This window comes from Fundulus heteroclitus, unplaced genomic scaffold (genome assembly GCF_011125445.2).
Source record: "Fundulus heteroclitus isolate FHET01 unplaced genomic scaffold, MU-UCD_Fhet_4.1 scaffold_56, whole genome shotgun sequence".
NCBI classification, from domain to species: domain Eukaryota; kingdom Metazoa; phylum Chordata; class Actinopteri; order Cyprinodontiformes; family Fundulidae; genus Fundulus; species Fundulus heteroclitus.
The window spans coordinates 494,020-518,834 of NW_023396989.1; the positions used below are offsets into that span (position 1 = coordinate 494,020).

At 48.3% G+C, this 24,815-nt stretch overlaps 1 protein-coding gene across 3 annotated transcripts; it reads left to right on the forward strand.

Annotated features, from left to right (window-relative positions):
- Positions 1-84: 84 nt before the first annotated feature.
- LOC118561108 (dnaJ homolog subfamily C member 5-like) lies at positions 85-19,338 on the forward strand. 3 transcript variants are annotated; one of them, XM_036133006.1, is made up of 5 exons: positions 85-486; positions 13,508-13,627; positions 14,955-15,168; positions 15,246-15,420; positions 18,494-19,338. In XM_036133006.1, exons 2-5 carry the CDS (start codon positions 13,521-13,523, stop codon positions 18,589-18,591), a joined length of 594 nt encoding a protein of 197 aa, XP_035988899.1. In that variant the 5' UTR covers positions 85-486; positions 13,508-13,520; the 3' UTR covers positions 18,592-19,338. The 3 variants fall into 3 exon arrangements, with proteins under 3 accessions (XP_035988899.1, XP_035988900.1, XP_035988901.1); XM_036133007.1 differs by having other exon boundaries at positions 85-450; XM_036133008.1 differs by lacking the exon at positions 85-486 and having other exon boundaries at positions 12,807-13,627.
- The last annotated feature ends 5,477 nt before the right edge of the window (positions 19,339-24,815 follow it).

Sequence of the window (24,815 nt, forward strand, 5' to 3'; positions counted from 1 at the left end):
ATACTGACCCCAATCAGCCCGCTGCTCTGCTCTTAGGCTCCGCCCCTTTCTGCCTCTGCATCAGGTGGAGAGCAGGTGGAGCCTGGCTCTCTGCCAGCGGGACGCTCTCAGCGCCACCTGCTGGCTCTGTGCTCTGATTGGCTGATGTCAGATCAGGTTCCAGAACCTGGATCATCTGGCCAATCAGCAGCCGGCTGTCCAGTTCAGGTTTCAGAACTTCCTGCTGGGAATCAAACCGCCACCTGGCTGCCGAGCCCCCAGGTTCCCGTGTTGTGTGTGTGCTGTCTCACCTGGTTGCCGCGGTAACCAGCCTCAGTGACACCCGAGCAGGCGCTGCAGCCGGCGTCACCTGAGCTTCCTCTGAATGTTTGATGGGCTCCGTCAGAGATCCTCAGAGCTGGAACACCTGAGCAGGTAGACGCTGAGAGGACCGCCGCGAGGCTCCAGCAGGTAACCCTCCGCTCCCACCGGCACCTTCATCTCCAGGTGAGCGGCTCTGAGAGCACCTGTCAGCCGCTGCTGGTCCTTCAGGTTCTGCTGGTCCTTCAGGTTCTGCTGGTCCTTTAGGTTCTGCTGGTTCTTCAGGTTCTGCTGGTCCTTCAGGTTCTGCTGGTCCTTCAGGTTCTGCTGGTTCTTCAGTTCCTGCTGGTTCTTCAGGATCTGCTGGTCCTTCAGGTTCTGCTGGTCCTTCAGGTTCAGCTGGTCCTTCAGGTTCTGCTGGTTCTTCAGGTTCTGCTGGTCCTTCAGGTTCTGCTGGTTCTTCAGGTTCTGCTGGTTCTTCAGGTTCTGCTGATCTCGGGGCGCCGCAGGACCTCCGCTGATGGAGGCCCTGCGGCGCCAGGTGGCTTCACAAGCCTCTTCCTCTTGATCTATCTTCTGGACCCAGAACATCACAGGTCCGGGCCGATGATTGTAAGTCTGAGGTTCTGCGGGCCTGGAGGTACCGTCAGCCCGGCTCCAGTTCTGCTGGAAGATCAGACCAACATACAGGACCATTCTGATCTTCAGTGACGAGGTGTTCCTCCACCGCTGTCTGGATGGGATGATACCGGGTCAGGAATCCTGAGGTTCTGTTTGGTTCTTGATCTGATGTTCTGCTGGTCTTCAGCGTTAACTTCCTCCACTAAACCTGAAGATCCTGTCTGAAGTAAACATCTAGAACCATGAAAGTGAGACGGAGGGACTGGAAGCCGCCAGTTAGACGTGTTCTTCACTGCAAAAACAAAGTAAAATGCTCTAAAATGAGTGTAACTGTCCTTGATTTGAAAATAAGATGATCTGCCAATAGAACAAGATTTTTGCTCTGAAAATAGGAACAATTCATCTCCATCGTCTTATTTGAAGTGCTGGATGTCTAATTATTTAAATTTAGGGTCAGAATACTCGTCTATTGGCAGATAATATCATTTACCTGCTCAAAGGACAAACACACATTTTAAGAAGATTTTACAAATTTTTAGATCCGTTTTTTCAGTGTTCAGGCAGGAGGAGCTGCAGCCGGGTCCGGGGGGGGGGGGGGTTCTGTTCAGGCTCTGCAGGTAGATGGAGTCGGACCGGACCCCAGGAAGAGGAGCAGAACCGGCTCGTCCTGCAGCAGATGTTCTGGTGGACAGCAGGACGTTTTGTCTACTGCTGCTTTCTCCTTTTAATGACGGACACTTTATGTCCACATTAAAGTTTATGGTTGTAAAAGTTCTGAAGAAGGTTCCACCTCAATCCAGACGTTCCTCTCTGAGTTCCTCCTGATGAAATGTGGTCGACTGAAGATCAGGGTGAGCTTCTGACAGAGCTCCAGAACCGGCTGCCGTCCACCATGGAGCATCTAGAACCCTCACTGACCGCTGGGCGTTACCTTCTCTGGTCAGCTGCCGTTTGGACTCTTTGGTTCCTCACCTGTGGTCACACCTGAGCTCTCTGGACCTCCTGTCCTTCAGAGGTCCATGAGGACCATCACAACCTGCAATAAAGTAAAGGTTCTCTCCTGAAAGTACATTTAGGTTAATCTCAGCCTGATGAGAAGATGTGTGAGGGTTCTAACCCACATGGACCTCCATGGTGGCCTGGGTATGTGGGGGAGGAGCTACTGAAGGTTGCCGGTTCAAAGCCCTGCTCTGACTCTCGTCACCATCAGCCTGTGAGGGACTGCATGGGTCCTCTGGGCTGACCAGGTGGGGGTGGGGGGAGGGGCAGGTGAGCCACCTGTTCCCAGGTAACTGGTCATGTGACCGCAGAGTCCGCCTTTCCAGGCCTGGTTTCAGGTCAGAAAGCTGATTTTCCACTTTCTAAGTCAGCCTTCAACGATCAAAGTGTTTCTGTTGTCTGAACACATTGTTCAGAAATATTAGAGCGTATAAAAACAATATAAATGATATAAAACTTAAGCTTTAGCGCTTCGTTAAGCTACACTATGAGTCTGTACGGCTCGCAGGATGTTGGTTCAGAACTGCTGGATAAGGCAGATAAGTAGAGGTACAAGTCATCCCCCGTTAAATACGTTAAATATGTTAAATACATATTGTCGGGACTTTGATGCAATCAACTGGTTTCCTTATATAGGACATTTTTGACCAATCTGTATAATATGATTGAACTTGACTTTGTAAAGTGCCTTGAGATGACATGTTTCATGATTTGGCGCTATATAAATAAAATTGAATTGAATTGAATTGAATTGAAAAATATGTTAAATATGTTAAATACGTTAAATATGTTAAATATGTTAAATACGTTAAATACGTTAAATTTGTTAAATACGTTAAATACGTTAAATATGTTAAATATGTTAAATACGTTAAATACGTTAAATATGTTAAATACGTTAAATACGTTAAATACGTTAAATATGTTAAATATGTTAAATACGTTAAATACGTTAAATACGTTAAATACGTTAAATACGTTAAATATGTTAAATACGTTAAATACGTTAAATATGTTAAATATGTTAAATACGTTAAATAAGTTAAATATGTTAAATACGTTAAATACGTTAAATATGTTAAATACGTTAAATATGTTAAATATGTTAAATACGTTAAATACGTTAAATACGTTAAATTTGTTAAATACGTTAAATATGTTAAATACGTTAAATACGTTAAATATGTTAAATACGTTAAATATGTTAAATATGTTAAATACGTTAAATACGTTAAATACGTTAAATATGTTAAATATGTTAAATACGTTAAATACGTTAAATATGTTAAATGCATTAAATATGTTGAATACGTTAAATATGTTAAATATGTTAAATACATTAAATATGTTAAATACGTTAAATACGTTAAATACGTTAAATATGTTAAATACGTTAAATTTGTTAAATACATTAAATATGTTAAATACGTTAAATATGTTAAATACGTTAAATTTGTTAAATACGTTAAATATGTTAAATATGTTAAATATGTTAAATATGTAACTGTATTCTTCCATTCTCTGACTGAAACTGTGAGCTTTTCCTATTTTAGAGCAGAAACAGTGGAGGAGTGGCTGAAGCCGTCAGCGTTCTCCTTTCAGCCGCACTTGGCACAGACTTTTATTTTGGAAAATATTTTAGTGTGAAACTTCCACCAGCACCTGGACACAAGTCTGAAGCTCAGTCATGCCTGCAGTCCATCAGAACCACTAGCATAGCACCAAGGCCCGGACAGGGGAGGAATTTAACCTTTTTATCTCTTTTAATTACTGTAAGTGCCCAGAAATGTCTGAATTTTGGCTTAACGCTCATATAAACATCTGCAGACACGTTAGACTAGCAGCTCAGCTCGGTTCTGTCCCACTGAGGCTCCTCCCACCCTGGTGCGCTTCACCTCAGGCTGACAGGTGTGTCTAAGCCAGCGAGAGCAGCAGGTGAGCTGGTCCTGCTTCCATCGCCGGCCTCATCTCCTGCGCTTTGTCCTCTTCTCATCAGGTTAAAGCAGAAGAATCTCAGTGGGACTGACCTGCTGCCCTTCCAGCTCACATTCACTTTATTTATGCTGGCAGAAAGCAGTGAGATGCTGTAGGTGACCGGGGACACGCAGGGACACGCAGGGACATGCAGTGACCGAGGACACGCAGTGACCAGGGACACGCAGGGACACGCAAGGACACGCAGTAACACGCAGTGACCAGGGACACGCAGTGACACGCAGTGACCAGGGACACGCAGTGACCAGGGACACGCAGGGACACGCAAGGACACGCAGTAACACGCAGTGACCAGGGACACGCAGTGACACGCAGTGACCAGGGACACGCAGTGACCAGGGACACGCAGTGACCAGGGACACGCAGGGACATGCAGTGACCGAGGACACGCAGTGACCAGGGACACGCAGGGACACGCAAGGACACGCAGTAACACGCAGTGACCAGGGACACGCAGTGACACGCAGTGACCAGGGACACGCAGTGACCAGGGACACGCAGGGACACGCAAGGACACGCAGTAACACGCAGTGACCAGGGACACGCAGTGACACGCAGTGACCAGGGACACGCAGTGACCAGGGACACGCAGGGACACGCAGGGACACGCAGGGACACGCAAGGACACGCAGTGACCAGGGACACGCAGTGACCAGGGACACGCAGTGACACGCAAGGACACGCAGTAACACGCAGTGACCGAGGACACGCAGTGACCAGGGACACGCAGGGACACGTAAGGACACGCAGTAACACGCAGTGACCAGGGACACGCAGTGACACGCAGTGACCAGGGACACGCAGTGACCAGGGACACGCAGGGACACGCAAGGACACGCAGTGACCAGGGACACGCAGTGACACGCAAGGACACGCAAGGACACGCAAGGACACGCAGTGACACGCAGTGACCAGGGACACGCAGTGACACGCAGTGACCAGGGACACGCAGTGACCAGGGACACGCAGGGACACGCAAGGACACGCAGTGACCAGGGACACGCAGTGACCAGGGACATGCAGGGACACGCAGGGACACGCAAGGACACGCAGTGACACGCAGTGACCAGGGACACGCAGTGAGTAGGGACACGCAGGGACACGCAAGGATACGCAAGGACACGCAGTGACACGCAGTGACCAGGGACACGCAGTGACCAGGGACACGCAGGGACACGCAAGGATACGCAAGGACACGCAGTGACACGCAGTGACCAGGGACACGCAGTGACCAGGGACACGCAGGGACACGCAGTGACACACAGTGACACACAGTGACCAGGGACACGCAGTGACCAGGGACACACAGTGACACGCAAGGACACGCAGTGACACGCAGTGACACGCAGTGACCAGGGACACGCAGTGACACGCAGTGACACGCAGTGACACGCAGTGACCAGGGACACGCAGTGACCAGTGACACGCAGTGACCAGTGACACGCAGTGACACGCAGTGACCAGGGACACGCAGTGACACGCAGTGACACGCAGTGACACGCAGTGACCAGGGACACGCAGTGACCAGGGACACGCAGGGACACGCAGTGACACGCAGTGGAGTTTTAGGCGTAGTATTCTCCATCAATCCAGTGGAGCGGATGCTTTGGGGAAGCAGGACCAACAGTTCAAATGTTGGTAAATGTGAGAGGGGGGGCACCCTAAACACAGCAGCAACGCCCATGAGAGAAAGCCAGGGGGGGGGGGGATTTAAAGAGACAGCACCAAAACAAGCTGCTCTCAGACAAACTTTAGAACAGGGGTAAAAAGTGTAACCTGACTCCGCCAGCTGTATGTCGCTCCGCCTAGCTCCACTCATCCATCTGGGACAGATCCATAGGAATTGCCTTTATTGAAGGCTGGGCCTTATCAAAAATCCTTGCATATGATTGGATAAGCCACTTGGCCTTCAGAGGCGTTCTCTGATGTTCTTTTAATGAAACAATATCAGGTAGATTGGACAACACGGAAGAAATAGCAACATCAATGCTAACGCTTGCTTCCTCAACGAGCCGCCATTGCTATCAAAACAGTCTCACGTCATGGTCGCGTCTCCACTACGTCACATCTATGAAACTCCAGCCCTGCGTCCTGATTGGCTGGACAATAAAATGGGTTGGAGAAATCACTCTCTATGGGAGATGTCCCAGATGAATGTGAGTGAAGCTAGGCGGAGCGAGACATGCATCTGGCGAGAGTCAGGTTACCAATCTACACCCCAGTAGGGTGAAATTAAAATCTGTTGGGCTCTTTTTGACACTAAGGCAACAATTAATACCACATTACCAGGCAGGACATAAAAAAACGTCCCCTTTAGGAAAACTGAGCTTTGAGGAGCTCAACAGGCTCATAGGCAATAGTCTGTTGATGTTGTAATTTAACTTTAAATAACCCTTAAATTAATCATTTTTAACACATTTCTATCTTTTAGATGGAATCACAGTTTGTAGAATTAAAATATCCTCATTTTATTGATATATTTATATCATTATATTTATATCTTATATGTTTTATTGTACTTTAATAATCAATGGCACAACTTAGCCCACACTGGGGGCAAGTTGTGCCACAAGGCAACTTATTTTTCAGAACGTTATGTTTTTTAATTTCTATATTTCAGATGCAGAGTTATTGTTCCCAGATATTTCACATCCTGAAATATATGTTCATGTTATTGTTGGACGCTTCACTGTGAAGTGTCACTTTAAGTAAAATCTACTGGATTTAGGGCACAGCGCAGCCCGACTCTCCCCTACAGGAAACTCCCCGTTTAAAGGACAGCTTGGTGTAGCTCTGCATGCTAAGGCACCGCTGAGCCTGGACCTGTCTTTGTTTTACAGCAGGCAGCTTTGTCTTTGTTAGCAAACTGCAGGACTTTGTCTCATTAGCATGTAGGACTATAGGCTCAGACGAAGCAGGTCAGACTGAGACACCTGAGCCGGCATCTAAGAAAGCTTAAATAATTAACTGAAGGAAAAGCTAAACACTGACAAGATAGTAAGAATATAAACCGACCCATAAATACAGCTTTAGTTTCTAATCTACACTACTAAAATAAAAAAAACACTGAAAGCTGCAGGATTTCCATTCTGGTACTGAATGAGCGTCAGAAAAGGTGTTTCTCTATTTTAGGCCCAGCTCTGCTTCCTGTTCATCTAAACACGGTCTGTGAAAATGTTTCTTTATGCTGATGACTCTGTGCTTCACTGCCGCGCTAGAACTGCTCCTGCTGGGCTCCTTGTGTTGGTCTTTTCTCCTTTAACTGAGCCGTGAACATGTTCCTGTTGGTCTGTCACGATGGCTGACCTTCTTACAGGCTTTATGAGGGACTTCCTGCATCACATCTGGTCTCTTCATTCGCTGTGAACTGAATTTGCTCCAAACACTGAAAAATAAAAACAGCATGAATAAATTGCCTTTGAGATTTTCTTTGATATTATACACATTTTATTTGTTGTACCTGGGAAATTCTGACAAGTCCAAAGCTTCCTGTTCTGCAGATGACTAGATGGAGCACAATAATCAGAACATTTTAGAAAATCTGCAGCTGTAACACGTGAAGCTGACAGAACTCAGAGAAAGCCTCATAATATTAAAATGTAACCATCAGGTCAAATTATTTAGTATAAATGAATCAGTTATTGAATTGATTGTGAGCCAGGTGCTGATTGGCTGGCCCCAGACGGCCGCTCCACATCTAATCCAGATTAAAACTTGAATTCTGCTTCATGGGAGTTTATTTAATTTTATTTTTTTAGTATCCTGTCTGGCAGTGTTGCATTAATAGTTGTCTTAATGCCAAAAAGAGCTCAACAGATTTTACTTTCACCAGTGGAGCAGTGCAGCTTTCACCATAGTGCTCCGCTTGATTTCAACATGTAAATAGTTTTATTATAATTCATGCTGGGAGTATTTCATGTTATATGGACACTACAATGAGAAAGTAGAGGAGAGAAAGAAAAAAAGGGAGAAAAGCTGAAAGAAAGAGGAGATAAAAGGGAGAGAACAATAAAAATTTGATTTTTTTTACCTTTGCGACATAAACAAGACACGGGCTCAGACGCATCACGCCATACCAGAGAGAGGAAAGGAAGTTCATTAATCCTTGACTGGTTCTCTGGTTCTCTAGTTCTCTGGTCCTCTGGTTCTCTGGTTCTCTGGTCCTCTGGTTCTCTGGTTCTCTGGTTCTCTGGTCCTCTGGTTCTCTGGTTCTCTGGTTCTCTGGTTCTCTGGTTCTCTGGTCCTCTGGTTCTCTGGTTCTCTGGTTCTCTGGTCTTCTGGTCCTCTGGTCCTCTGGTTCTCTGGTTCTCTGGTTCTCTGGTTCTCTGGTTCTCTGGTTCTCTGGTCCTCTGGTTCTCTGACCCTCTGGTTCTCTGACCCTCTGGTCCTCTGGTTCTCTGGTTCTCTGGTCCTCTGGTTCTCTGGTTCTCTGACCCTCTGGTCCTCTGGTTCTCTGGTCCTCTGGTTCTCTGGTTCTCTGGTCCTCTGGTTCTCTGACCCTCTGGTCCTCTGGTTCTCTGGTTCTCTGGTCCTCTGGTTCTCTGGTTCTCTGACCCTCTGGTCCTCTGGTTCTCTGGTCCTCTGGTTCTCTGGTTCTCTGGTCCTCTGGTTCTCTGGTTCTCTGGTTCTCTGGTTCTCTGACCCTCTGGTTCTCTGACCCTCTGGTCCTCTGGTTCTCTGGTTCTCTGGTCCTCTGGTTCTCTGGTTCTCTGACCCTCTGGTCCTCTGGTTCTCTGGTCCTCTGGTTCTCTGGTTCTCTGGTCCTCTGGTTCTCTGGTTCTCTGGTTCTCTGGTTCTCTGGTTCTCTGGTCCTCTGGTTCTCTGACCCTCTGGTTCTCTGGTCCTCTGGTCCTCTTGTTCTCTGGTCCTCTGGTTCTCTGGTTCTCTGGTCCTCTGGTTCTCTGGTTCTCTGACCCTCTGGTCCTCTGGTTCTCTGGTCCTCTGGTTCTCTGGTTCTCTGGTTCTCTGACCCTCTGGTTCTCTGGTCCTCTGGTTCTCTGGTTCTCTGGTTCTCTGACCCTCTGGTTCTCTGGTCCTCTGGTTCTCTGACCCTCTGGTTCTCTGGTCCTCTGGTCCTCTTGTTCTCTGGTCCTCTGACCCTCTGGTTCTCTGGTCCTCTGGTTCTCTGGTCCTCTGGTCCTCTGGTCCTCTGGTTCTCTGGTCCTCTGGTCCTCTGGTTCTCTGGTCCTCTGGTTCTCTGGTCCTCTGGTCCTCTGGTTCTCTGACCCTCTGGTCCTCTGGTCCTCTGGTTCTCTGGTTCTCTGACCCTCTGGTTCTCTGGTCCTCTGCTTCTCTGGTCCTCTGGTTCTCTGGTTCTCTGACCCTCTGGTTCTCTGGTTCTCTGGTCCTCTGGTTCTCTGGTTCTCTGGTTCTCTGACCCTCTGGTTCTCTGGTCCTCTGGTTCTCTGACCCTCTGGTTCTCTGGTCCTCTGGTCCTCTTGTTCTCTGGTCCTCTGACCCTCTGGTTCTCTGGTCCTCTGGTTCTCTGGTCCTCTGGTCCTCTGGTCCTCTGGTTCTCTGGTCCTCTGGTCCTCTGGTTCTCTGGTCCTCTGGTTCTCTGGTCCTCTGGTTCTCTGGTCCTCTGGTCCTCTGGTCCTCTGGTTCTCTGGTCCTCTGGTCCTCTGGTTCTCTGGTCCTCTGGTTCTCTGGTCCTCTGGTTCTCTGGTTCTCTGGTTCTCTGGTCCTCTGGTCCTCTGGTCCTCTGGTTCTCTGGTCCTCTGGTCCTCTGGTTCTCTGGTTCTCTGACCCTCTGGTTCTCTGGTCCTCTGGTTCTCTGGTTCTCTGGTTCTCTGACCCTCTGGTCCTCTGGTTCTCTGGTTCTCTGGTTCTCTGACCTTCTGGTCCTCTGGTTCTCTGGTTCTCTGGTTCTCTGGTCCTCTGGTCCTCTGGTTCTCTGGTCCTCTGGTCCTCTGGTTCTCTGGTTCTCTGACCCTCTGGTTCTCTGGTCCTCTGGTTCTCTGGTTCTCTGGTTCTCTGACCCTCTGGTCCTCTGGTTCTCTGGTTCTCTGGTTCTCTGACCTTCTGGTCCTCTGGTTCTCTGGTTCTCTGGTTCTCTGGTCCTCTGGTTCTCTGGTTCTCTGGTCCTCTGGTTCTCTGGTTCTCTGGTTCTCTGACCCTCTGGTTCTCTGGTCCTCTGGTTCTCTGGTTCTCTGGTTCTCTGACCCTCTGGTTCTCTGGTCCTCTGGTTCTCTGACCCTCTGGTTCTCTGGTCCTCTGGTCCTCTTGTTCTCTGGTCCTCTGACCCTCTGGTTCTCTGGTTCTCTGGTTCTCTGACCCTCTGGTTCTCTGGTCCTCTGCTTCTCTGGTCCTCTGGTTCTCTGGTCCTCTTGTTCTCTTGTTCTCTGGTCCTCTGGTCCTCTGGTTCTCTGACCCTCTGGTCCTCTGGTCCTCTGGTTCTCTGGTTCTCTGACCCTCTGGTTCTCTGGTCCTCTGGTCCTCTTGTTCTCTGGTCCTCTGACCCTCTGGTTCTCTGACCCTCTGGTTCTCTGGTCCTCTGCTTCTCTGGTCCTCTGGTTCTCTGGTTCTCTGGTCCTCTGGTCCTCTGGTTCTCTGGTCCTCTGGTCCTCTGGTCCTCTGGTCCTCTGGTTCTCTGGTCCTCTGGTTCTCTGGTTCTCTGGTTCTCTGGTCCTCTGGTCCTCTGGTCCTCTGGTTCTCTGGTCCTCTGGTCCTCTGGTTCTCTGGTTCTCTGACCCTCTGGTTCTCTGGTCCTCTGGTCCTCTGGTTCTCTGGTCCTCTGGTCCTCTGGTTCTCTGACCCTCTGGTCCTCTGGTTCTCTGGTCCTCTGGTTCTCTGACCCTCTGGTTCTCTGGTCCTCTGGTCCTCTTGTTCTCTGGTCCTCTGACCCTCTGGTTCTCTGACCCTCTGGTTCTCTGGTCCTCTGCTTCTCTGGTCCTCTGGTCCTCTGGTTCTCTGGTTCTCTGGTCCTCTGGTCCTCTGGTTCTCTGGTCCTCTGGTTCTCTGGTCCTCTGGTCCTCTGGTCCTCTGGTCCTCTGGTCCTCTGGTTCTCTGGTCCTCTGGTTCTCTGGTTCTCTGGTTCTCTGGTCCTCTGGTCCTCTGGTCCTCTGGTCCTCTGGTCCTCTGGTCCTCTGGTCCTCTTGTTCTCTGGTCCTCTGGTTCTCTGGTTCTCTGGTCCTCTGGTTCTCTGGTTCTCTGGTCTTCTGACCCTCTGGTCCTCTGGTCCTCTTGTTATCTGGTTCTCTGGTCATCTGGTCCTCTGACCCTCTGGTTCTCTGGTTCTCTGACCCTCTGGTTCTCTGGTCCTCTGGTTTTCTGACCCTCTGGTCCTCTGGTTCTCTGACCCTCTGACCCTCTGGTTCTCTGGTCCTCTGGTCCTCTGGTTCTCTGGTCCTCTGGTTCTCTGGTCCTCTGGTCCTCTGGTCCTCTTGTTCTCTGGTCCTCTGGTTCTCTGGTTCTCTGGTCATCTGGTCCTCTGACCCTCTGGTTCTCTGGTTCTCTGACCCTCTGGTCCTCTGGTCCTCTGGTCCTCTGGTTCTCTGGTCCTCTGGTTCTCTGGTTCTCTGGTCCTCTGGTTCTCTGGTCCTCTGGTTCTCTGACCCTCTGGTTCTCTGGTCCTCTGGTTCTCTGGTCCTCTGGTTCTCTGGTTCTCTGGTCCTCTGGTTCTCTGACCCTCTGGTTCTCTGACCCTCTGGTTCTCTGATCCTCTGGCCCTCTGGTCCTCTGGTTCTCTGGTTCTCTGGTCCTCTGGTCCTCTGGTTCTCTGGTCCTCTGGTCCTCTGGTCCTCTGGTCCTCTGGTCCTCTGGTTCTCTGGTCCTCTGGTTCTCTGGTTCTCTGGTCCTCTGGTCCTCTTGTTCTCTGGTCCTCTGGTTCTCTGGTCCTCTGGTTCTCTGGTCCTCTGGTTCTCTGACCCTCTGGTCCTCTGGTCCTCTTGTTCTCTGGTCCTCTGGTCCTCTGGTCCTCTTGTTCTCTGGTCCTCTGGTTCTCTGGTCCTCTGGTTCTCTGGTCCTCTGGTTCTCTGGTTCTCTGGTCCTCTGGCCCTCTGGTTCTCTGGTTCTCTGGTTCTCTGGTCCTCTGGTTCTCTGGTCCTCTGGTCCTCTGGTCCTCTTGTTCTCTGGTCCTCTGGTTCTCTGGTTCTCTGGTCCTCTGGTTCTCTGGTTCTCTGGTCTTCTGACCCTCTGGTCCTCTGGTCCTCTTGTTATCTGGTTCTCTGGTCATCTGGTCCTCTGACCCTCTGGTTCTCTGGTTCTCTGACCCTCTGGTTCTCTGGTCCTCTGGTTTTCTGACCCTCTGGTCCTCTGGTTCTCTGACCCTCTGACCCTCTGGTTCTCTGGTCCTCTGGTCCTCTGGTTCTCTGGTCCTCTGGTTCTCTGGTCCTCTGGTCCTCTGGTCCTCTTGTTCTCTGGTCCTCTGGTTCTCTGGTTCTCTGGTCATCTGGTCCTCTGACCCTCTGGTTCTCTGGTTCTCTGACCCTCTGGTCCTCTGGTCCTCTGGTTCTCTGGTCCTCTGGTTCTCTGGTCCTCTGGTTCTCTGGTTCTCTGGTCCTCTGGTTCTCTGGTCCTCTGGTTCTCTGACCCTCTGGTTCTCTGGTCCTCTGGTTCTCTGGTCCTCTGGTTCTCTGGTTCTCTGGTCCTCTGGTTCTCTGACCCTCTGGTTCTCTGACCCTCTGGTTCTCTGATCCTCTGGCCCTCTGGTTCTCTGGTTCTCTGGTTCTCTGGTCCTCTGGTCCTCTGGTTCTCTGACCCTCTGGTTCTCTGGTCCTCTGGTTCTCTGGTTCTCTGGTTCTCTGACCCTCTGGTTCTCTGACCCTCTGGCCCTCTGGTTCTCTGGTTCTCTGACCCTCTGGTTCTCTGGTCCTCTGGTTCTCTGGTTCTCTGGTCCTCTGGTTCTCTGGTTCTCTGGTCCTCTGGTTCTCTGACCCTCTGGTCCTCTGGTTCTCTGGTTCTCTGGTCCTCTGGTTCTCTGGTTCTCTGGTCCTCTGGTTCTCTGACCCTCTGGTCCTCTAATGTCTTCCAGACAGTCCAGCAGGGCCTTCACTGAGAAGCCGTCACTGTGCTTCAGCGGCAGATAGAGCTGATAGTCGTCAGCGTAGAAAGGATCTCCATATCTCCTGAGGATGGAGCCTGAAGGCAATGAGTATAAAGAAAAGAGTAGAGGTCCTAAAACTGAGCCCTGTGGGACCCACATGATGAAAGATGATTCAGTGTCTGAGACAGAGACAGACAGATCGGCCCGGTAGGTTCCAAACGGGTCCAGAGCCGCGTGCTGAACGCCTGCTGAATGATGCAGACCTGATATTAAGGTACTGTGGTCAGCAGTGTGGAAGGCAGCAGTCAGGTCAAGCAGAACCCAGACCGTATAGGTACCAGAATCACACGCCAGCTAAAGTAAACGCACCCAGCGAGCAGCTGCCTGCGGGGCTGTCTCTGCTTCACTGCAGCGTCAGAGCGCAGCTCATAAGCCGAACATACAGAACCTGCAGCATCAGCATCAGGGGAGAGTGGTAGCAGGGAACCTTATCTGCCTCCCTGCATTATTAATTATTATTTATTAATGTTAGGAGATAGACATCCCCTGCTGGGTGGAGCCACAGTCATGTCCGCATCAAGGTGTGTGATGCTAGTCTCCCTCTGACAGGTGATGTATCAGGATGTCTGACGGGAAGCAGCGAAGTCTGTCCACCTCTGGAGAGTCTCTGTATCTGATCCTCGGCTTGGAGAAAGGCTGCGCCCACGAAGATATCAAAAAGTCCTACAGGTGAGGCCCACTCCCTGCAGCAGGTGAGCTTTAGCCCCACCCACCTTTCTGAAACAGATGTCTCCTAGCCCCGCCCACTCCCTGCAGCAGGTGAGCTTTAGCCCCTCCCACCTTTATGAAACAGGTGTCTACTAGCCCCGCCCACTCCCTGCAGCAGGTGAGCTTTAGCCCCTCCCACCTTTATGAAACAGATGTCTCCTAGCCCCGCCCACTGCCCTGCAGCAGGTGAGCTTTAGCCCCACCCACCTTTATGAAACAGGTGTCTACTAGCCCCGCCCACTGCCCTGCAGCAGGTGAGCTTTAGCCCCTCCCACCTTTATGAAACAGGTGTCTACTAGCCCCGCCCACTCCCTGCAGCAGGTGAGCTTTAGCCCCTCCCACCTTTATGAAACAGATGTCTCCTAGCCCCGCCCACTGCCCTGCAGCAGGTGAGCTTTAGCCCCACCCACCTCTATGAAACAGGTGTCTCCTAGCCCCGCCCACTCCCTGCAGCAGGTGAGCTTTAGCCCCACCCACCTTTATGAAACAGGTGTCTCCTAGCCCCGCCCACTCCCTGCAGCAGGTGAGCTTTAGCCCCTCCCACCTCTATGAAACAGGTGTCTACTAGCCCCGCCCACTCCCTGCAGCAGGTGAGCTTTAGCCCCTCCCACCTTTATGAAACAGGTGTCTCCTAGCCCCGCCCACTCCCTGCAGCAGGTGAGCTTTAGCCCCACCCACCTTTATGAAACAGGTGTCTCCTAGCCCCGCCCACTCCCTGCAGCAGGTGAGCTTTAGCCCCTCCCACCTCTATGAAACAGGTGTCTACTAGCCCCGCCCACTCCCTGCAGCAGGTGAGCTTTAGCCCCTCCCACCTTTATGAAACAGGTGTCTCCTAGCCCCGCCCACTCCCTGCAGCAGGTGAGCTTTAGCCCCACCCACCTTTATGAAACAGGTGTCTCCTAGCCCCGCCCACTCCCTGCAGCAGGTGAGCTTTAGCCCCTCCCACCTTTATGGAACAGGTGTCTCCTAGCCCCGCCCACTCCCTGCAGCAGGTGAGCTGTTTCTGGTTCAGGTGTGAGGCATAAGGGACACCTGGGAAGGCTGCAGGACACCTGGAGGATGAGTTTAAGCGCATAAAGATGATGAAGAAGATGTCTCAGTTTCAGGGACGTTTCAGCGGGACTCCTCTGCTGAAGTGTTTCTTTTTTATGGCTTTTATTCTGATGAGTTTATCTTGTGTTTTTATTCACTTGAGCAGCAGTTTGGTTTCCTTATGGTATTTAAAGCACTCCATAAGTAAAGTCCATCAGTTCCTGAGCTCCCAGTGAACCCCTGCTTGTGGTGTCAGGAAGCTGGCGCTGCGGTACCACCCGGACAAGAACCCGGACAACCCGGAGGCGGCAGAGAAGTTTAAGGAGCTGAACAACGCTCACTCTGTGCTGTCTGACCTGACCAAGAGGAACATCTACGACTCTTATGGCTCTCTGGGACTTTACGTGGCCCAGCAGTTCGGAGAGGACAACGTCAACACCTACTTCATGCTGTCCACCTGGTGGGCCAAGGTGGGCGGAGCTTCTAGGGACCCGGCAGAGGAAGGGGGGGTGAGGCGGTGTGATGTGACGGCATGTCTCTGCTCCAGGGTCTGTTCCTGCTCTGTGGCATCCTGACCGGCTGTTACTGCGGCTGCTGCCTCTGCTGCTGCTGCAACTGCTGCTGCGGAAAGCTCAAACCCACGGCCACAGGTGAGGGGGCGGAGCCAGAGTACGTCTCCCCTGACGACCTGGAGGAGGAGATACGCAACAGTCCTGACAACGGTAAGAAAACAGGAAGTGTTCACACAGCAGACAGGATGCAGCTTTAACAACAATCAAGTTTCACCTCCCTCTGCCATGTGACCAGAACAGGCCAATCACACGGCCCGCTGGAAGCTCTCCTAACGATGTTTAAGGCTGTGGTCCAGCCAAACCGCTGGTTTTACAATAAACCCACTGTCCCGTCTAACCCTGCACAGTTAGTGAGATGTCTGCAGCTTCCCAGAATACTCAAAGCTGTAACTGAGCCACAGCGTCCCACATTACACTAAACAGCGCAGTGTCCCACATTACACTAAACACCGCAGTGTCCCACATTACACTAAATACCACAGCGTCCCACATTACACTAAACACCACAGCGTCCCACATTACACTAAACACCACAGCGTCCCACATTACACTAAACACCACAGCGTCCCACATTACACTAAACACCACAGCGTCCCACATTACACTAAACACCGCAGCGTCCCACATTACACTAAACACCACAGCGTCCCACTTTACACTAAACACCACAGCGTCCCACATTACACTAAACACCACAGCGTCCCACATTACACTAAACACCGCAGCGTCCCACATTACACTAAACAGCGCAGCGTCCCACATTACACTAAACACCACAGCGTCCCACTTTACACTAAACACCACAGCGTCCCACATTACACTAAACACCACAGCGTCCCACATTACACTAAACACCGCAGCGTCCCACATTACACTAAACACCGCAGCGTCCCACATTACACTAAACACCGCAGTGTCCCACATTACACTAAATACCACAGCGTCCCACATTACACTAAACACCGCAGCGTCCCACATTACACTAAACACCGCAGCGTCCCACATTACACTAAACACCACAGCGTCCCACATTACACTAAACACCACAGCGTCCCACATTACACTAAACACCGCAGCGTCCCACATTACACTAAACACCACAGCGTCCCACTTTACACTAAACACCGCAGTGTCCTAGTTCAAGTTCAGGAGAGGACTTGATAAATGATTCCATCAGGGCGAGGAATGTCGCCCGCATGACCAGAGCTTTCCATGCAGCCACCAGCTGAGGGTTAGGGTTGGGGAAGCGGACCAATCACATGTGGTGTTGAGGGTGGTTGTAGATGGACCAAACAAAGAGGGTTTATTATAAATGAAACAGCAAGACTTAGACAAGGAATCAAACAAGGAGCTGGTCAGAAGAGGCGTAACGGAGGATCAGGAGAGGAGAGAGAAGGGAGACAGGTGACCGTCATCAGCACAGGGGCCTGATGGGACGCTGCTGAGCTGACAGAGAGCCTCTCTGGCCAAAACTGAACTGAAAACCAAGCACAACCCAACAACGACAAACTAAATGCACGATGAACACAAAACTAGATAGCAGGAAACAAGAAGGAAGAAACAGACTAATAAAAAATACCAAGAGAGAAAACGCACGATGAGGATGGGGACTCAGAGCCAGCTGCTTCAAAACCTTCGGTGTAAACTGGCCACTAGCATCACGTGATGAGAGGATGTGGCGTTGACTAAAACACGTGTCTGCATGTGGGGCCACCAGGCGGCGCTGTGGAGCTCTATGTTCACAATAATCAGCGGGACAGGATCGTTCTTTATAGAGTAATATTATAAAAAAGACTTACTGATAAAATTATGTTAGAAACATTGTGTCTGTCTAAGTCTGCCAGAAACCTGATGAGCCTTCATACTGGGGTCCACCACTGTTTGTTTAAATAAAGAACATCTGGAATCTCAGTGAGCATGCCCAGTACGCTCTCAGCAGACAGCTGTGGGGCACAAATCCTACGGCCCACGCTCAGATCGACCAATCAGAACGCTGGAAATGCTGACGTTACGTTTACGTTCTGCTGGATGATGTGGGACCATCTAGACAAGGCAGGTTTATTCTTATAGCACATTTCAGTACAGGGACAACGCAGTGCTTTAAATTATTAAAACAGAATAAAAGCAAGTAAAAAACATTTGGAATAAAATGTAGGAAAATTGAAACAAAATAAAGCTAAAAGCAAATAATGTAGTGTTTGTTGTCCTTAGCTCATAGAAGCATTGATGTGAATCTTTTCTGTTCAGTAAATGAACATTATCAGGGAGCCTTTATTGGTAGTTTTATGTATGAAAATCAAATTAAATTTAGCTTATATAAAATGGACTTTCTAGTGTGTTGGTTTATGCTAATGTATCTGTTTAATTTTTGCTGCTAACAGGTGCTGAGTTTTTGTGGCAGAACATAGCAGAGACCTGCAGAACGTTCAGCTCCACTCTTCCTGGTGTTACCGTTAAGTTTGGGTAGCAGCTAGGCCACTAACAGGAACCATGGTGAACATAAATAAACTAGAACCTGACGGCCTGAGCTGCTCTGACACGTTAAAGTTCTGGGCCAGAACAGAGGCCAGCTCCGGTTCTGCTTCATATCAGGCTGGAACTTCTCTAAAAATGCTTTGGGTCAAACTTAAAGCAGCAAAACTGGCAAACGTTGACCTGATCTGCTCCATTGATCTCTGACTTTCTATGAATCACCATGTTCTGAAGTTCTTCAGAGAAAGATCCGAAGGAGCTCATGGTTCTCCCTCTGCAGACAGAACATCAGGAAACCATGCAGGCAACCTGAAGGAATTTCAAGGAGAGAGCCAGAACCATCATCCAGCAGCTGGTAGAACCTGACGGAGCAGGGGTTACTCTGGAGAACCTTCATCCAGCTCTACACCCAGAATTACTGAGCAGAGAAGAACCTGATGTTCTCCTCAGAGGAGGTTCAGCTTCTCTGGGCTCAGAGGATCAGCAGAACACATCTGCTGGAACCCTCAATGGGTTTAGATCTTTGCTGATAGGCCTGGGAGTAGAGATGGGATGTTACAAAGTAGGAACATCACTGAGAACAGTTGGAGAAGGAGCTGCAGCCTGAAACTAAGCAATATGTCTCATGAAGTAAAATGGACTCCGTAATGAACGAGGAACCTGTGAGCTTCTAGAACATGGAGATCCGTCAGTGTTTGTTGCAGATTAAAAGCTGATGTTTGCTAAGATCTTATGGTGTGCTTGCTTGCAGATGTTGAGACCCCGATGGTCCACCAGCCGAGCAGCGCCAGCGAGAAGACGCAGCTGATCGGCGATGGGCACCGCAGATATGGAGAACCGTACACCTGAAGGAGGCAGTGGAACCCAAACACAGCTGGCCAGAACATCTTCAAGTTCTGCACCAAAAAACAAAACACCCGAGATGTTCCAAACAACAAAACACGACAGACGTTCCAAACAACAAAACACGACAGACGTTCTAAAGACCAAAACACGACAGACGTTCCAAAGACCAAAACACGACAGATGTTCTAAAGACCAAAACACAACAGACATTCTAAAGACCAAAACACAACAGACGTTCTAAAGACCAAAACACGACAGACGTTCCAAAGACTAAAACACAACAGACGTTCCAAAGACCAAAACACAACAGATGTTCTAAAGACCAAAACACAACAGACGTTCTAAAGACCAAAACACAACAGACGTTCCAAAGACCAAAACACAACAGACGTTCTAAAGACCAAAACACAACAGACGTTCCAAAGACCAAAACACAACAGACGTTCTAAAGACCAAAACACAACAGACGTTCTAAAGACCAAAACACAACAGACGTTCCAAACAACAAAACACGACAGATGTTCTAAAGACCAAAACACGACAGACGTTCCAAAGACCAAAACACGACAGATGTTCTAAAGACCAAAACACGACAGATGTTCTAAAGACCAAAACACAACAGACGTTCCAAACATTAAACCTATATGTTCTAAAGACCAAAACAGATGTACCAAACACTAAAATCCAACAGACGTTCTAGAGACTGAAACACAACAGACGTTCCAAACACTAAAACACGACAGAAGTTCCAAAGACTAACACCCAACATAAGTTCTAAACACTAAAACTCGACATAAGTTCTAAACACTAAAACACGACATAAGTTCTAAAGACTAAAACACGACAGATGTTCCAAATACTAAAACCAAAGAGACGTTCCAAACACTAAAGTCTGACAGATGTTCTAAAGACTGAAAAGCAACAGATGTTCCAAACATTAAAACATGACAGACGTTCCAAAGACTAACACCCAACATAAGTTCTAAAGACTAAAACATGACAGATGTTCCAAATACTAAAACCAAAGAGACGTTCCAAACACTAAAGTCTGACAGATGTTCTAGAGACTGAAAAGCAACAGATGTTCCAAACATTAAAACATGACAGACGTTCCAAAGACTAACACCCAACATAAGTTCTAAAGACTAAAACATGACAGATGTTCCAAATACTAAAACCAAAGAGACGTTCCAAACACTAAAGTCTGACAGATGTTCTAGAGACTGAAACACAAAAGACGTTCCAAACACTAAAACGCAACATAAATTCTAAAGACTAAAGGACAACAGACGTTCCAAACACATGTTGGGTGTTCCCCTTAGTTTGACGCAGCAGCAATCTGTTCCTGATAGAAACCAGTCGGGCTTTCAGAGAACCCGTCTCTGTTCTTGTGAATTAGAGAATCTGAACAAGCTCCGGCTCTGATTGGCTGTTTGATGGAGAGAGTCAACCCAGAGGAGGAGCTTAAACTTTTCTGTAATCAGCAAAAATACTGTTATTGTTGTTATGTTAGGTCATGTGACCTCCCCTGGAAGCCCCGCCCCTCAGTTTGCATCAGAATGCTAATAAAGGACTAAAGTTTGATCCAGTGTCAGCCTGGTCTGTTACGGTTTAAACCCAAAACATTCATTGATACATTTATCAATCCTGAATACTTTCTGAAATGATTCTGCTCGTATTTATGGTGCCATTACAAAATCTTTCAAGCACTTCATTTTTCTATGTAATGTTGGTATCCTCCCAAATATGACCACTTCATCCTAAGGCAGCATACGTCAGGCAGCATTGGAAGCGTCTTTAGAACCGGATCGGGTTTGGAATCTTCTGATCTAGTAGAGCTTTCTGACTTATCTAAAATACTAGCTTTGTCTGAACCTTCAACTTGCATGTTAGACCCAATCCAACCAAGTTATTTAAGGAGGCATTCCTGATTCTGCACTAATTTGAACCATGAGTTTAATAATAATAATAGTAATATCATCTTTATTGTCAATGATACTTGCATCCTTCTCTGAGTGCAAGCACACTGCTCTAACCACTAGACCAACACTCCCTAGTTTAAAGTTCTGATGCTCGGTGTGAACTGCAGCAGATCGTCTTGTCCATGTCTACATGCCTAAATGCATTGAGTTGCTGCCATGTGATTGTCTGATTAGAAGTTTGTGTTAAAGAGCAGTTGGACAGGTGTACCTAATAAAGTGGCCGGTGAGCGTACTTGTTTCCTTGTCTTAATCCATCTTAAAATCTGCCGTCTGTTATTTTCCCAATAGGGAACCCAAAGAGCAACAGACAGAGACAGACAGGTACTGGGGATGCAGGTTATCCATTAATAAATTAATCTAAAGTCACTGATCCATCCACTAATCATTCACTGATAAGTGGCCGTTTTCTTAAAAACTAGTTTTCTCTTGTATCAAGAGGGTCTTTCCATAATATGAAGGCTGATTTCTTTACACTATGCTGAATTTTATAAGAGCCAACTCATTATATCTAACAGCTTGTTGTGCCCTCTGTATTAAATAGTGACTGAATAAAGCACATTATTATTCAACTTGGTTATAGTTCTAAACTATAACAAGCAGAAACCTGTTAGCTTACTGGATAGGAAGCAGCTGAAGAGAACAAAGTATGTAAAACACTAATAAAGGCCCTGACCATCAGCCGAGCTTTTAGCATCATGTCTTTCTCTATCATGTTCCATTCTGTGCCTAATGCCCTCTGCTTTTCTCTCATCACATCCTCGCCTGCTGAGCATTCAGGGAGTTTTGGTTGAGAAGCTGACGCTGCTCCGCCATGCAGCCTGGCTCAATGCGAGCAGTTTAGCTGACGTCTTAAGGGACTTGTTGAGTTTATATTTAAAAACAGAACTGCATAGAGACCATTTTTCAACAAACCGAGCAAAATTATTCCCACACTGGACTCCGTTTGGACCGCTTCATGTTGCGTCCACCATTAGATTTTGTCTGAGTACTGCGGTGTGGCTCCACTTTAGAATGACCTGCAGCGCCCTCTGCTGGATGGCGCCCATGATACAGAAAGAAGAAGGTCTAAGAGGACGCTACCAGTTAATCAGATGGAACAAGCTATGATTTAATCAGCTATTAATTAATCATACGTCGATTATTTGTTTGCATGGATATTTTATCTGGATGGAAAATTAAGAATAGAATTTTAAATAATTAAAATTTAACTCAGTTTGCATCAACATGTTGATAATATTATCAGTGCTATGAAGCCTGACTGAAACTCCTCAAGTAGGTCATTACTTTGTAAATGTTCACAAAGTTGATTAGCAACTACTTTCTTAAGAATTTTGGATAAGAAAAGAAGATTATATATAGGTCTGTAATTTACTAACTCATCCTGATCAAGAGATTGTTTCTTAAGTAAAGATTTAATAACAGCTACTTTAAAAGCCTGTGGTCCATATCCATTGATATGGACCAAGGATAGATTAATCATGTCTAAAATAGGACCACTGATCAAAGGGAATACCTCCTTAAACAACTTGGTTGGGATTGGGTCTAACATACAGGTAGAAGGTTTAGATGAAGCTAAAATTTTTAGATAGGTCAGAAAGCTCTATCGGGTGTAATTATGTTTTTGATTTATTAATCATGTTATGTTATTGATTATTTCTTATGGATCGGTGAGATCTGGAAATACCTAAAAACATCTCGGGTCACAAAGAGAACGTCCAGGCAGTAGGTGAATGAGCTGGACCAGCCTAACATGCTGCAGACAGCCCCTCCCCTTCAGATGCACCACTAACGACCCCCTGCACCACCCTGATCTCAACGCTCCAGGCGAGGAACATCCTGAGGAAGACCAAACTGAGGAAGGCTGCAGGTCCAGATGGCATCAGCAGGCTCCTGAGGTGCTGTGTGGAGGAGCGGTGTTGCATCATGGGACACATCTTCAGCATCAGCCTGGAAGTACCACAGCTGTGGAAAACCTCCTGTGTGGTGCCACCAGTGTCCAAGACAAACCCCAAGGACCTCAGCGGCTACAGGCCGGTACCACCAACATCACACCTGATGAAGACCCATGTCCATGACCTGGTGAGGTCTTCACTGGACCCTCTGCTGTTTGCCTACCAGCCTGACATCTGGGGGGATGATACCATTAGTCTGCTGCACAGAGTTCTGGTCCATCTGGGGAATCCTGGCAGCACCCTGAGGATCATGTTCTTTGATTTCTCCAGAGTGTTCAGCACCATCCAACCAGAACTCCTGAAGGACCCGGTGGAGCGGTCAGGACCTCCACCTGTCCCAGTGGATCCTGGATCACCCCACTGGTCCACCCAGTATGTGAGGACATGAGCCGCCCGCTGGCCGCCCGCTGGCCGCCCGCTAGCCGCCCGCTGGCCGCCCGCTGGCCGCCCGCTAGCCGCCCGCTGGCCGCCCGCTGGCCGCCCGCTGGCCGCCCGCTAGCCGCCCGCTGGCCGCCCGCTGGCCGCCCGCTGGCCGCCCGCTAGCCGCCCGCTGGCCGCCCGCTGGCCGCCCGCTAGCCGCCCGCTAGCCGCCCGCTAGCCGCCAATCCTTCACCTTTCTGCCTCAGCGGCTTCCACTGGCCGCCCAAAGTGAAGCCGGCTGACACGGAGGCACCGACACGTTTGGCAGAGGAGTAAACAGGGAAATTTAGAACGGTTTACTTACTGCGTTTTCAGCGTGTTTTAAACACGTGGCGCTAACAGGATAGCTCCCGTTAGCATTTTGAGACCAAGCGTTGCTGATTTAATACGAGTTGTTTACCGTTATAACAAACTTTATTTCCACAAGGCTTTTATACATTTATGAGATGATGATGCTTTTGTTTTCCAGTTAGGGTTAGGACTAAATGGAACGTAAAGCTTTTTAAAATTAGCGGTAAATGCCCGCTAGCATAATGCTATTAGCTTCCCGTGCTATAATCATTCAGAACTACGGTTCGTTCAAACATAAAGTTTGTTTCGTTTCGCTCCACCATCGTTCCATAGTACTATGAACATTATTACTGCATTAACATGGAACATTAATGTCAATTTAATTTGTTGATTTAAATATAGTGTTAATTCAGATATACAGCATTATGTTCTCTGGATGTTCATTTTATTTCTATTAATAAATTCTTGAAGTTAAAGAGAAGTTGTTACTCCTTTATTCTATGTGTGTGCAGAGATTGCTGTTAAAAGAACGGCAGTGCTTGAATCATTCCTTTCAACTATTGTCCTAATATCAGCTGTTTGTCTGATATTCACCAGACAATACCTAACAGAGTTATTTATTAAACATTAAGTAAATTAAAACATGTGTAATAGCACAACAGTGACCCAGGTGAACATCCTGGGAACTGATGTGGCGATTGTGGACTCTTCTCAGCAGCTTGGTGTTCACCACAACCATAAGCACCATGAGGCCTGGAAGAAAAGTCATCACTGGTGGACAATGCCCCCCCCCCCCCCCTCCATGCATGGAGCTGCTGCAGAGCTGCAGAGCTCTTCTAGTGACAGACTGCTGCATCCCAGATGCTCTAAGGAGTGCTTCCACAGGTCCTTCCTCCCAGACATGATAATCCCTGCTGCTCACACCAGACAGTGACTGTTTACATCATGCTGATCTTTGCACAGGTTCTCGTCCCACATTTAATTCCCAGATGCTGAGGTAACGAGCCTATGCCTTAGCCAGAGATGCTGCTGCACTGCCATGCATACTGCATATTGTATGTTATGTAAATATCTCATATTATTCTATTGTAGTGTTGTATTTGTATATATTTTTTCTTATAAATGTACGTATTATTGCAGAACTTCTAACTGTTCAGGTATTGACCTGTTCTCGGCCTCCCCTGGTTATTTTACCTGATAATGTGGTGTTTGCATTGTAGACTTCTGTACTAAAAAAAGACTCTTCAAACCGTAACTACATTTTTCCACATTTCATCTAAGAGGCAGAGGAATGTTTACAGACAGAACTATGTTCTCATAACAACGCAATGCAACCGGTCCCTGAGAACCTCGTTAGTTCCATTAATTAAATACCAGGCCTGTGTCCACCCATTCATGGCGTTCCCAGTGTGATATCAGCGTTCTGTTTCTCCCATTGGTGGAGAAGATCTGTAATGCACACATAACACCCATAACAGTGATTCTGTCCAGTCAGAGCATGTCAGGCACTTTGCCTTCACAGTCCGTTTATCTGAGATTTCCATGGCAACCAACTTTGCAGTTCAGTCTTTGTAATCTCATA